The sequence below is a fragment of the Cynocephalus volans genome, chromosome 9 (genome assembly GCF_027409185.1).
Source record: "Cynocephalus volans isolate mCynVol1 chromosome 9, mCynVol1.pri, whole genome shotgun sequence".
Lineage (NCBI taxonomy): Eukaryota > Metazoa > Chordata > Mammalia > Dermoptera > Cynocephalidae > Cynocephalus > Cynocephalus volans.
The window spans coordinates 107,852,390-107,867,264 of NC_084468.1; the positions used below are offsets into that span (position 1 = coordinate 107,852,390).

Here is a 14,875-nt window from a genome sequence, read left to right on the forward strand (position 1 = left end):
TATCAGATATTGTATTGTTCATTAGTAGGATCCTTGAGTTTATTTTTTAAAATCTATATGGGATATTTTGTGTGCTCAAAGGAAATTACACTAAATTAAAGGGTAGTCTGTCTAGTACTATCTTTGTATTGACCTAATACATAACCAAAGGAAAAAAATAACATGCTTTCTTTGCCTATTTTTTCAGAAATGGGGATTGTGGTGACTACTTACTTGCTGATATGTTTTAAAAGTATTATAAATATTTAAATATACAGATGTTCCTTGATTTACAATGGGCTTATGTCCTGATAAACCAATCATAAGTTGAATATATCGTAAATAAAAAAAATGTATTTAATACATCTTAAATACTAAACATCATAGCTTAGCCTAGGCAACCTTAAACGTGTTCAGACAATTACCTTAGCCTCCAGATGGAGAAAATCATCTAATACAAAGCCTGTTTTACAATGAAGTGTTGAATATCTCATGTAACTTATTAAATACTGTACTGAAAATGAAGAACAATGGTTGTACTTGAAGTACAGTTTCTCCTGAATGTATATTGATCTCACACCATCATAAAGAAAATCTTTAAGTTGGACCATCATAAGTTTTTTGTTTTTAATTTTTATTAAAGAAAATGAAATTTTATTAATTTATATTGTAAGATGTTGTTGAGGAGCAGTTGGGAGGAATGAGGAGAGGGAAAAGGGAAAGGAAATAGGATGGAAGAAGGAGGGAGGAGGAGGGGTGGGATTGAGGGCTGTGGCACCCCCCTCATTCCTGTAGGGGAGACTGGGGGCTTCCAAGCAGTGGCTTGGTCATTGCCGGGCTGGGTGCAGATGTTGGGGTGTGGAAAAGCCCTCATGCCCCACTGTCCCAGCTTGGGAACCTGGAGCCCTTCTTGCTGCATCTTGGTGGTCAACACTGGGCTGGTTGCATGTGTCAGGGGGATGTGGCTGAGACCCAAGGACCCCCACCGCCCTTACTTGGGAGAGCCCTGAGCACTTCCTGCGACAGCTTGGTGTTTGCTGCTAGGCTGGCTGTGTGTGTTGGGGGTGTGTGGCCAAGGCCTGAAGCCCTCCACAATCCTGGGTTGGGAGAGCCTGGGGCGCTTCCTGCAGCCGCTTGGTGGTTGCGGCTGGGCTGGCTGTGTGTGTTGGGGGGGGCGTGGCCAAGGCCTGAGGCCCCCACTGCTCTGGCTGGGAGAGCCCGGGGCTCTTCCTGCAGTGACTCACTGCTGGGCGATCTGCATGTGTTGGGGGGGACGTGGCTGAGGCCCTCATCCCCCACCCTTGGGATTGGTTGTGGGTGGCAGGGAGCATTGCTGAGGCCCCCAGCCCTCCCCACTGTCTCACTTGGTATCCCAGGAGACTTCTGGTCCTGTGTGTTATAGGTGTTCTTTGGTGAAATGAGACCTTTGCTACCTAATATGAAACTTGGTCTCTGGTTGAGGGTACTTTGTTTTTTCTTTCAGTTCTCTGTTGGATTATTTGCTGTTCCCACCTCTTAAACTTTGCATTGGAACTAATTTATGGTCCTTTGTTTACTTCTAAAATGGGGGAACATCCTGTGGGGACCAGTACTTGAGCTGTGTGTTTGAGCTTCATTACTGCTTTGCTGCTGATTCCCTAGGGAAGGCTTTTTAAAAAAAAATTTATTTTATCAATATACAATGTAGTTGATTTTTGTGTCCTAGGGAAGGCTTTTTGTGCAGCTCAGGTTTTAATGGTAGACTTTATATGCACTTCCGGCTCTCGGGAGATCTGAAACTCTGGTCTAGGCCTGAGTCTTTTCATCAAACTGCACCCCGTGCAATTCAATATTCCTGACCAGTCTCCTCTGAGTGGTCCTTTGCTGATAGGGGTGCAGATCAGTTGTTCTTGCTGTGCCCCAGTGTTATCCTAGTGGGCCTGTCTCCCCCACCACCCATGCTGTGAACACTTCCCATGGGATGGGCCGTGCGCCGGTCCCTTGCGATGACTCACTGGCGTCTGAGTGGCTCTTTTCTTCAGTTGTCTGTGGCTCCTCACTCTTATATGAGTCCACGGGAACCCTATTAGTGGTCTTGCTGGCCTGGGAGTCGCCGAGGCCCTCTTCTCCCCTGCCTCCTCCAAGCAACTTCATCCAGAGGGCACAGCTGTGGCTTTTGCTGGTTCCTGCTCTGTGTGCTCAGCAGCTCCAGCCTGGACATGGCCAAGGCTCAAAATGGTTGGAGCAGTTTTTTCTTTCTCTCATCATGGCTTCTCCTGCCTTCATGCACTCTGTAAGTCTCTCCTCTTCTTCCCCTGAGCTCTAGTAGCCCCAGCTTGGCTATTGTTGCTTTTTTATAGCTGTAAATTGGTTGATTTGTGGGAGAGAGTGATGCTGGGGACCGTCTATTCCACCATCTTGACTAGAAGTCTGTCGGACCATTATAAGTTAGATACCATCTGTCTTGAGAAACATCAGAAATATCCCATTTTTTAATGGATGTTTAGAGTTTTTTGTTTTACATGGACTGCAGGCTTCATGTGAGGAATGGATTTGTATCTTATTCAGTTTTTTTTAATTTCCAGTTCCTGTCAATATATTTGCCATGTAGAACTTAAAAGTTGATTAAATAATTCTGTATGTATTTGATAAGCTATTTTAAGTAACCTTGTATCTTGTTTCTTAGTGCTTTTATACAGAACCTTTTAAAAATAATAGATATAGAATTTAAGGGTAGATAAGCATTTTTAAAACTGTATTTTTACAAATCAGTTCTTCAGATGCTGGGAATGTAGCTGACCGTGTTTTGGCTCAGCTCTTAACGGAAATGGATGGAATTGAACAGCTAAAGGATGTGACAATTTTGGCAGCTACTAACCGCCCAGATAGGATAGACAAGGTAAGAAAGCAAGCATTATGGGAATTATGAAATCAAGAGCTGGATCATTTGATTTTATGGGATTTTTTTCCTCCAGGTTTTTTCTAATCAGTTCTCACCTACTATAAACATAAAGATTTATCTTATAAACCTAGAGATTGGAAGTTATTCTTGGGCCTCTGTAAGGTTGTAGGCCAATTGAGTTTTTTCAAGCTCATAGTATAATAAGTCAAAACCCCTAAGGTAGATGACTTCCATTCTTTTAGGATACTTTAGCCTGCAGACATCTTGTATCTCTTAGAAAAAATGCTTAACCGGATTTTGGGTACAACTTGTTTTCAAAGGTGGTAGAGTGAAAGGATGAAAGTGGTTTTTTTTTTTTTTACATTTCATTGTTTTTTGTATCTTTTTTTGTTATCATTTTTATGTGTTTCCAGCCTTCTAATAATGATACTATGTCCAGTTAAAAGCAGCTTATAGCATCACATTTGAGAACTAAAAGTTTGGGAATATCTTGGCAATATTCTGGTCATATTTTTGATCCTTTATTATATGTTACCTTCAGTGCCTCAGTTTTAATAAATACTTAATTTTTCCAAAGTGTCGGTTTAAGTATCAATATTGTTACAAAGTGTTAATAGCTCTTGACTAATTAAATTGCTTCAAGTGGCTTCAGAGAGAAGCGCAAACATATACAAACCATGTGTGTTTGTGTGTGTGTTTATGTATATGTGCATATATACATTTTATATGCAAACACACATACTTTGATTACTTTTTAAAAGTTAGAAATCCACTTTTTTAATTGCCTAATTTTGGATAAGTACATATTATATCATTTTCATTAGGTTAGGGGGTTCTAATAGTCTTTACTATCCAAATTTTTCAAAATCTATAATGTTTATTTGCAGTAGATGACATAATAAAATAATTACTCGCAGCAAAACAAAATTGGTAAGTATTTTTTAAAAAGTATTTTTAAGTGTTATAAATATGGTTTCAAGGTCCTCAAATGATATATATGCTATGCTTTAAAGTACAACTTTGAATTTACTACATTGAACCATGGTCTAAATATGGTGCATATATTCCACAGTTTGGGGGGAAAAATCTTCTTTAAATATTCAGTGATATTTGTAAAAGATATTTTAATAGTTAATCCATTTCTGTTTCAGGTAGAATTTCATATTAATGTGGAACATGATTTTTTTTCTTAACTATACTTTTGTTACTACTAAATGATATATTTGGTATCAAAAGTCTATTTTCTTGTCATGTTCTCTAAAATTTGTTAAATAAAACAGAATATATGCTAAAGTAAAAAAAGTCTACTTTCATTCCATTTTTTTCTCTGAAGAACTATTATAGAGCATTATTTATGTATTTTCAATAGTACATACTCTACAAATAAAAATCTTTCTGTACTGGTATAATTAGAACATGATGGTCAAAACGTGTCATGAATGTGCTGATAGAAACAAAGAGTCTCAGGAGACAATTATTAAAAAAAGGTAACGTCCTGTTATGAAACGATTAGACATAGTTTTTAATCACCTTTATTGTCTAGAGGAAACTGTTATAGGAAGAAAAGAGGTGACAAAAGAATTAAAGTAAGTTTTATGTGCTGATGCTGAAAGGTAAAGATTTTGTTTTTAGTCTAAAAAAACAAAAGGACTATTCTAACGTTTAATATATAACCACTTTTCTATTCTCTGCTTTCATGAGTTTGACTTTTTAGATTCCACATATAAGTGAGATCATATGGTATTTGTTTTTCTGTGCCTTGCTTTATTTCATTTAGCATAATGTCCTCCAAGGTCATCCACACTGTTGCAAATGACAGGATTTCCTTCTTTTTTAAGCCTGAATAATATTCTTTTGTTATATTTACTCCATTTTCTTTATCTATTCATCTGCTGATGGATACTTAGATTGATTCTGTGTCATGGGTGTTGTGAACAATGCTGCAGTAAACATGGAGTGCAGATATCTTTTTGACTTATGGATTTCATTTCTTTCGGACATTTACCCAGTAGTGGGATTATTGGATCATATGGTAGTTTTAGTTTTAATTTTTTGAGGAATTTCCACATTATTTTTCATAATTTCTATACTGATTTACATTCCCACCAACAGAATACAAGGGTTCCCTTTTCTTCACATCCTCATGAACATTTTCTTTTGTGTTTTTGATAATAGCCATTCTCATAGATGTGAGGTAATATCTCATTGTGGTTTTGATTTGTATTTCCCTGATAGTTTGTGATGTTGAGCACATTTTTGTATACCTGTTGGGCATTTGTGTATCTTTTGAGAAATGTCAGTTTAGTTCTTTTGTTCATTTTTAAATTGGGTTATTTGTTTTCTTGCTATTAAATTGAGTTCTTTATATATTTTGGATATTGACTGAGTATCTCTCATATATATAGTTTGCAAACATTTTCTCCCATTATATAGGACGTCTCTTTTCTATGTCAATTGTTTTCTTTGCTGTGCAGAAGCTTTTTAGCTTGATGTAGCCCCACTTGTCTATCTTTGCTTTGTTGCCTGTGCTTTTTGGGGTGTTATCCAAAAAATCATGACCCAGACCAGTGTCATGGAGCTTTTTTCTTATGATTTCTTCTACTATTTTTACAGTTTTAGATCTACATTCAAGTCTTTAAACCATTTTGAGTTTGATGAGCCACAGCAATTTTCTAAAGATTATTTAAATATATTTATTGCTTAAATTTTCCAAAGTTACGTTATGTCAAAAATTATATATGAGTCAACAATATAATGCTGAAATTAAAACAATAATAGTAGGAAGGCTGCATTAACTTCTTTCAAGTATGTTCCATTTCTTGAAAGTTCTCAAGATTTAATTTTTTTTTTTTTTTTTTTGGCTTCTTCTGACTTCTCTTTTTTTTTTTTTTAAATTTTATTTTGTCGATATACATTGTAGCTGATTATTGCTCCCCATCACCAAAACCTCCCTCCCTTCTCCCTCCCCCCCAACAATGTCCTTTCTGTTTGCTTGTCGTATCAACTTCAAATAATTGTGGTTGTTATATCTTCTCTCCCCCCCCCCCCGGTTTGTGTGTGTGTGTGTGTGTGTGTGTGTGTGTGTGTGTGTGAATTTATATATTAATTTTTAGCTCCCTCCAATAAGTGAGAACATGTGGTATTTCTCTTTCTGTGCCTGACTTGTTTCACTTAATATAATTCTCTCGAGGTCCATCCATGTTGTTGCAAATGGCAGTATTTCATTCGTTTTTATAGCTGAGTAGTATTCCATTGTGTAGATGTACCACATTTTCCGTATCCACTCATCTGATGATGGGCATTTGGGCTGGTTCCAACTCTTGGCTATTGTAAAGAGTGCTGCGATGAACATTGGGGAACAGGTATACCTTCGACTTGATGATTTCCATTCCTCTGGGTATATTCCCAACAGTGGGATGGCTGGGTAGTATGGTAGATCTATTTGCAATTGTTTAAGGAACCTCCATACCATTTTCCATAGAGGCTGCACCATTTTGCAGTCCCACCAACAATGTATGAGAGTTCCTTTTTCTCCACAGCCTCGCCAGCATTTATCGTTCATAGTCTTTTGGATTTTAGCCATCCTAACTGGGGTTAGATGGTATCTCAATGTGGTTTTGATTTGCATTTCCCGGATGCTGAGTGATGTTGAGCATTTTTTCATATGTCTGTTGGCCATTTGTATATCTTCCTTAGAGAAATGCCTACTGAGCTCTTTTGCCCATTTTTTAATTGGGTTGCTTGTTTTCTTCTTGTAAAGTTGTTTGAGTACCTTATATATTCTGGATATTAATCCTTTGTCAGATGTATATTTTGCAAATATTTTCTCCCACTCTGTTGGTTGTCTTTTAACTCGTTTAATTGTTTCTTTTGCTGTGCAGAAGCTTTTTAGTTTGATATAATCCCATTTGTTTATTTTTCCTTTGGTTGCCTGTGCTTTTGGGGTCGTATTCATGAAGTCTGTGCCCAGTCCTATTTCCTGAAGTGTTTCTCCTATGTTTTCTTGAAGAAGTTTTATTGTCTCAGGGTGTATATTTAAATCCTTAATCCATTTTGAGTTGATTTTAGTATACGGTGAGAGGTATGGATCTAGTTTCATTCTCCTGCATATCGATATCCAGTTATCCCAGCACCACTTGCTGAAGAGGCAGTCCCTTCCCCAGTGAATAGGCTTGGTGCCTTTGTCAAAGATCAGATGGCAGTAAGTGTGTGGGTTGATTTCTGGATTCTCTATTCTATTCCATTGGTCAGTGTGTCTGTTTTTATGCCAGTACCATACTGTTTTGGTTATTATAGCTTTGTAGTATAGCTTAAAGTCAGGTAGTGTTATGCCTCCAGCTTTATTTTTTTTGCTGAGCATTGCTTTGGCTATTCGTGGTCTTTTATTGTTCCATATAAATGTCTGAATAGTTTTTTCCATTTCTGAGAAAAATGTCTTTGGAATTTTGATGGGGATTGCGTTGAATTTGTATATCACTTTGGGTAGTATGGACATTTTCACTATGTTGATTCTTCCAATCCAAGAGCATGGAATATCTTTCCATCTTCTTGTATCCTCTCTCATTTCTCTCAGCAGTGGTTTGTAGTTCTCATTATAGAGATTTTTCACCTCCTTGGTTAACTCAATTCCTAAGTATTTTATTTTTTTGGTGGCTATTGTAAATGGGCAGGCTTTCTTGATTTCTCCTTCTGCATGTTCACTACTGGAGAAAAGAAATGCTACTGATTTTTGTGTGTTTATTTTGTGTCCTGCTACTGTGCTGAAATCATTTATCAATTCCAACAGTTTTTTTGTAGAGGTTTTAGGCTGTTCGATATATAGGATCATGTCATCTGCAAACAGGGACAGTTTGACTTCATCTTTTCCAATCTGGATGCCCTTTATTTCCTTCTCTTCTCTGATTGCTCTGGCTAGTACTTCCAACACTATGTTGAATAGGAGTGGTGAGAGTGGGCATCCTTGTCTAGTTCCTGTTCTTAAAGGAAAAGCTTTCAGCTTTTCCCCATTCAGGATGATATTGGCAGTGGGTTTGGCATATATGGCTTTAATTATGTTGAGATACTTTCCCTCTATACCTAACTTATAGAGGGTCTTTGTCATGAATGAGTGCTGAACTTTATCAAATGCTTTTTCAGCATCTATAGAGATGATCATATGGTCCTTGTGTTTGAGTTTATTAATATGGTGTATCACATTTATTGATTTGCATATGTTGAACCAACCTTGCATCCCTGGGATGAATCCCACTTGATCGTGATGAATAATTTTTCGTATATGTTGCTGTATTCTGTTTGCTAGTATTTTAGTGAGGATTTTTGCATCTATATTCATCAAGGATATCGGCCTGTAGTTTTCTTTTTTGGTTATATCTTTACCTGGTTTTGGTATCAGGATGATGTTTGCTTCATAGAATGAGTTTGGGAGATTTGCGTCCGTTTCAATCTTTTGGAATAGTTTGTAAAGAATCGGTGTCAATTCCTGTTTGAATGTTTGGTAAAATTCTGCTGTGAATCCATCTGGTCCTGGGCTTTTCTTTGTTGGGAGCCTTCTGATAACAGCTTCAATCTCCTTTATTGTTATTGGTCTGTTCAAATTTTCTACGTCTTCACGGTTCAGTTTTGGGAGCTTGTGTGTGTCCAGAAATTTATCCATTTCCTCCAGATTTTCAAATTTGTTGGCGTATAGTTGTTTATAGTAGTCTCGAATGATTCCTTGTATTTCAGATGAATCAGTTGTAATATTGCCTTTTTCATTTCTAATTTTTGTTATTTGAGTCTTCTCTCTTCTTTTTTTTGTTAGCCATGCTAATGGTTTGTCTATTTTATTTATCTTTTCAAAAAACCAACTTTTTGACTCGTTGATCTTTTGAATTGTTTTTTGGTTTTCAATTTCATTCAGTTCTGCTCTGATCTTAATGATTTCTTTCCGTCTGCTAACTTTAGGTTTGGATTGTTCTTGTTTTTCTAGATCTTTAAGGTGAAGTGTTAGGTTGTTCACTTGCCATCTTTCTATTCTTCTGAAGTGAGCATTTAATGCAGTAAATTTTCCCCTCAATACTGCTTTTGCAGTATCCCACATGTTTTGGTATGATGTATCATTGTTTTCATTAGTTTCAATAAACTTTTTGATTTCCTGCTTGATTTCTTCTTGGACCCATATGTCATTAAGTAGAATGCTGTTTAATTTCCATGTGTTTGTATAGTTTCCAGAGTTTTGGTTGTTATTAATTTCTAGTTTTAATCCATTGTGGTCCGAGAAGATACATGGGATAATTCCAATTTTTTTGAATTTATTGAGACTTGATTTGTGACCTAATATGTGATCTATCCTGGAGAATGATCCATGTGCTGATGAGAAGAATGAATATTCTGAGGTTTTTGGGTGGAATGTTCTGTAGATATCTGCCAATTCCAATTGGTCTAGAGTCTTGTTTAGATCTTGTGTTTCTCTACTGATTCTTTGCCTAGATGATCTGTCTAATATTGACAGTGGAGTGTTCAGGTCCCCTGCTATTATGGTATTAGTGTCTATTTCCTTCTTTAGGTCTAATAGAGTTTGTTTTATAAATCTGGCTGCTCCAACATTGGGTGCGTACATATTTATGATTGTTATGTCTTCTTGATGGATCAGTCCTTTTATCATTAAGTAGTGTCCCTCATTGTCTCTTTTTATGGTTTTTAGTTTAAAGTCTATTTTGTCAGATATAAGAATAGCCACTCCAGCTCGTTTTTCTTTTCTGTTTGCATGGTAAATCTTTTTCCATCCTTTCACTCTTAGTCTGTGTGAATCTTTATGGGTGAGGTGGGTCTCTTGTAGGCAGCATATAGTTGGGTCCTGCTTTTTGATCCAGTCAGCCAGTCTGTGTCTTTTAATTGGGGAATTTAAGCCTTTAACATTAAGAGTTGTTATTGAAAGGTGTTGATTTATTCCTAGCATTTTATTGGTTGTTTGGTTGTCTTAGGTGTCTTTTGTTCCTTGCTTTCTGATTTACTGTTTGGTTTCTTTGTTTGTTGGTTCCTTAGGTTGTAGTTAGTGTTTTTGTTAGCTTGTTTTCTCTTCATGAATGCCATTTTTATTGTACTAGCGGGTTTAGATTTTTCTTGGGTTTTTATGGCAGTGGTAGTTATTTTTCAGGAACCAAACCCAGTACTCCCTTGAGGATTTCTTGTAAGGGTGGTCGTGTGGTAGTGAACTCCCGCAGTTTTTGTTTGTCTGAGAAATATACTATTTGTCCCTCATTTCGGAAGGATAGCCTTGCAGGGTAGAGTATTCTTGGCTGGCAATCTTTGTCTTTTAGTATTTTGAAAATATCATCCCATTCCTTTCTAGCTTTTAGGGTTTGTGATGAAAAGTCTGATGTTAACCTGATTGGGGCTCCCTTATAGGTGATTTGACGCTTCTCTCTTGCAGCTTTTAAGATTCTCTCTTTGTCTCTGAGTTTTGCCAATTTGACTATGACATGTCTTGGAGAAGGCCTTTTTGGGTTGAATACGTTTGGAGATCGTTGAGCTTCCTGGATCTGAAGATCTGTGATTTTTCCTATACCTGGGAAGTTTTCTGCCACTATTTTGTTGAATATGTTTTCAATGGAATCTCCATTTTCCTCCCCTTCTGGAATACCCATGACTCGGATATTTGAGCGCTTGAGGTTGTCTGATATCTCTCTCAGATTTTCTTCCATGTCCTTGATTCTTTTTTCTTTCTTTTTGTCCGCTTGTGTTATTTCAAACAGCCCATCTTCAAGTTCAGAGGTTCTCTCTTCAACTTCGACAAGCCTGCTGGTTAAACTCTCCGTTGTGTTTTTTATTTCGCTGAATAACTTCTTCAGTTCAGCAAGTTCTGCTACATTTTTTTTAAGGACATTGATTTCCTTGTATATTTCCTCTTTCAGATCCTGTATACTTTTCCTCATTTCATCATGATGTCTAGCTGAGTTTTCTTGTATCTCATTCAGTTTCCTTAGAATTATCACTCGAAATTCCTTGTCAGTTATTTCAAGGGCTTCTTGTTCTATAGGATCTAGAGTATGAGATTTATTAACTTTTGGTGGTGTACTTTCTTGATTTTTTGTATTTCTGGTGTCTTTTTTTTGGTGTTTATTCATTGTGGCAGGGGGTTTCACAGTCCACCGGTTTGAGACTAATGACTGACTAGGACGTTGCTGTGGTTGCCAATTTGGTATGGCTCCCGCCGTGACTGCTCAGTTGGCCTCTAGTGTCTTGTGTGTGTGGTTGCCTCGGGTCTTGGGCTTCTCTGGGGATCCACCTTTCTGGTCAGCTTGGACTCTGCTGGGCTGGTGGATCACGTACCACAGGGTGTGTGATCTCTGTTGAGCTTTCACTTCCTGTACAGGACTTCTCCCCGTTCAGTGTGCTCTGGCCCAGGCTGTTAGATCATGCAGTGTGTGGTTTCTGTCGAGTCTCCGCCTCCCTGGCCGCACGTCTCCCCCCTCTGTGCACACTGTGCTGGGCTGGGGTGTGTCTTCTGCACCCCTCGTGCAGATCAGCTGGGTCTTCAAGACCCTGCTCGGCACCGCCTCGCCCAGGAAGTCTACCAGGTTTCTGCTAGGCACAGACGACCGGTCTCTCTGGGTGCCTTTGTAGCACTGTGTAGATCTTTCTCGGGTCTTGTTCACCTTTGTATCCCCCCAGTATAAACCGAGTCTAGTGCCCGCCTGCAGCCTGCTCTCCGGCAGGTTCAAGCGGACCTGGGAACTCTCCTACCACACTATTCCCAACCAGAAATTCGTTAGGCTTTTTTCCAAACTGGTGGTCGCAGAGATGGTATCTGCCTCCCAGTAACAGGAAGTTTACCGGGGCCGGAGTCCAGGGTGTGGTGGAGTGACAGTCGGCCCGCCCGTACTTCCTTGCCCTCCCAGCACTGGTCGGGACGCCCCACGCCCCCAGCCCCGCCAGAGAACCGCGGAGGGAGTGGGAGAGGAGGCCGGCCTGCAGGCTCCGGAAAGCCCCGTGCCAGGCCAAGCAAATGGGCTCAGTGATGGCCGAGCAGGGTGGAGCTGCCCGCACCTGGGAAAATGGAGGCAGCACCGGGGCGGTGAGTGGCCTGGTGGTGCAGGGGAGCCGCGTGGGCATCCACCCCCCGAACAGAGCTGTGCCAGGGATCACTCACAGTGCTGTGCCAGGTCGGGTGCTCGCTCTCTGTCTCTGGTTTGTCGCCTTCCGTGTTCTCGGCGCTGCCGCCTCGGGCTGTTCAGTCGCGGCACGGCTCGGGTGCTCCCAGGAATCTTCTTTAATGCCGGCCTGAAACCTCGAATCCTGAATAGGGCAGCTGGCCGCCTTCAGCGCGGCCCCGGCCTCCGGGATCCTGGCTGCATCCACAGCAGCCCTGGCGCCGTGTTCCCTGTTTCGAGACTCGCTTTTGCAGCTAAGAAACAGTTCTTTTCCTGCTCCACACTTCAAAGCTGTTGCCTGTAAATGAGGCAGCCTCTCCTGCCGGGGGCAAAGTGGCGGTCACCCCCCACGACCGGCCAGCAGCAGCGGTCCTCCCTTAAGAGATGGCAAGAGGAAGGTCCACAAGTTTCCCGGCTGCCTGTGGCCCAGTGGCCGCCTTTTCCACCTCAGCTACTCCGTGCCAGCCGCCGCCATCTTGAAACCCTGACTTCTCTTTGTTTCCTAATCTTAAAAAATCTTTAAGGGCCAGCCCATGGCTCACTTGGGAGAGTGTGGTGCTGACAACACCAAGTCAAGGGGTAAGATCCCCTTACTGGTCATCTTTAAAAAAAGAAAAAAATCTTTAAAGGGCCCCCGTTCTTTTTCAATTAATCATGTAAAAAAAGACTGCATTGGCATGGTTAAATTCCCAGAACCCTCAGTTCCTTAGCAATCTCAAGATTTAATTTTTTAAAATATATTTTTATGGTCTCAATAATTATTCTTTCCAACTGAATGATACCCCCAAATCCATAAATCTACAAATTTTATTATGTGAATCATGTAGATATTTATTTATTGCATCTGAATCTTAAAGCTCCATTGGTTTTTAGCTTTTTATAGTTGTGAATTGAATGCCATTTTTAGTATTTGTCGTTATTGGAATTTTCAGGCTTACATATTTAATTTTGAGAAGTTGAGATCTTGTGCTTAGGTATATTTGTTTGGTAAATAATATTGTATGATGTAAACATGTGAATAGATGTATGTGTAATATTCTGTTAGAGAAAAAGTAATAATGTAATAAAAGTTGTTGCTTTCCATACCCAAGGTCTAAAAGAAATTAGCTTTTTCAAGATTAGAGAGGACTTAGAAGTCTCCACAGTCTAATTTTCCTCTGATGTATTGACCCCTGTTATAAAATCCGTACCACTCATTACTCACTCACTTATGCTGATGGGAACTATTAATTAACCTCAAGAAGTAGACCATTTCATCTTTGTCTCAGATTATTAGGGAGTTCTTTCTTTTGCTGAACCAGCAGCTCTTTGTCTTCCTAAAACTTGCATATATCAGCCTGATTTTATTACAAAATCTGTTGAGAATAGTTTTATACCTCTTTAGTGTGATTCTTCTTTGTTTTTGAGGACTGTTATTGTCTTTCTTTTAAACTGTATCTCACTAACCAATGTTTTTCTTTTCCAGGCTTGGCATCTTGGATTATTTCTTAGGATATTCTTATTTCATCTTCAGCCTTCTGTCCTTTTTTTCTGAACTATTGTTCATTCATCTCTTTCTCTCTAAAACTGTGGCATCCACAAATGAATATACTGTAATAATTGTGTTCTGATCAGTACAGAGCTTAGTGAGGCTCTTACTGCCTTCAATCTGAATATTATGACTCTGCTAATCCATACCAGGATTGTGTTAGTTTATTTGCCTAGTTGCATGCTGTGGACTGCTATTGTCATCAAGAACAAAACAAAAGTAAAAAGCTCAAGTCTCTCATCAGAGTCTACTAAGTAATAGCTTTCACGCTATGGACTTGTGTAATTAAATTGATTTAAGTCTCAGAAGTTGTGTCACAGTACGATCAGATGCAGAGGTCTTCTTCCAAAATTAACTCCTTTAAGTTCCGCCTTCTTTTCACATGATCCCAGATTCTTTTCACATGATTCTTTTCCTTAAATCCAAGTGATTTCCCAGTAATTTTTATGGCAGTATCTAAAAGATCTTTAGGACTTAGGAATAGAGGAAGTAATTCTTATTAAACTCATCATATTAGATTTGATCGATCTTTCTAACTTGTCAAATGTGGGATACTGTTTCTATCATTCTGTATGTGTCTCTACCCATTGATAGCAGAGGCACTATATATTTTAAATACCAAGAAGAATTTATGTAACTTTCTTTCTGAAAAATAGTTTAAAGTGTTTTAGTTCAGGATCCCCAATTTAAGTGAGCTTCATTGAACATTTCATCAGCATAGAGATAATCAGGGAATGTTCCGAAGAGTTACCAAAGAGAACTCCTGAAGAGAAACTAGGATGATTAAGGTTATTTATGCAGGAAAAACAGTCAAAGGTAAAATTCTCATAATTTCTCTGAAGAATACTGTCTGGGTAAAGAAATGCTTTGTGTTTTCTTTGATAGAAAGGGACAAGATAAGAGTGAATAGATTTACATTCAATGAAATTTAGATAAACTTCACAACTCTAAGTCTTTATTATATATACTATTCAAGTGAAAAGTTCAACATTAATCTGGTTTGAACATTGTAGGTATTTAAATCCTATTTTATTTTCTTTTAGCTTTAAAATGATGCTGAAATATGTAGTTAGATTCCTGATTACTTTCCTCTTATTTTATAGCTGTAATTTCATGAGTTTGTGATATTAGAGTTATTGTATTGTATCATATAAGGAGGTATAATTTTCTTCTTTGTTCCTTTTGCTTATAGTGTTTTGGACACAGCCCTTTCCAAACCTTAGTATTTCTAGATAGCTTTTTGGAGAGTGCACAGCAATGGAGAGGGGCTTTTGCATATGCAAGCAGTACAATTGGGGAAATGAGTCTAGAAGAAAGTGACATTGACACATGTAACAGAGGACAAAGATGATAGGG

At 38.7% G+C, this 14,875-nt stretch overlaps 1 protein-coding gene across 2 annotated transcripts in view; it reads left to right on the top strand.

Annotated features, from left to right (window-relative positions):
• Positions 1-14,875, top strand: part of AFG2A (AFG2 AAA ATPase homolog A) — a 362,485-nt gene that overhangs the window by 131,065 nt on the left and 216,545 nt on the right. For both annotated transcript variants that reach the window (XM_063107833.1, XM_063107834.1), the window contains one exon: positions 2,731-2,857. In XM_063107833.1, the coding sequence (XP_062963903.1) occupies positions 2,731-2,857 (127 nt within the window). The remainder of the gene's footprint in view (positions 1-2,730; positions 2,858-14,875) is intronic.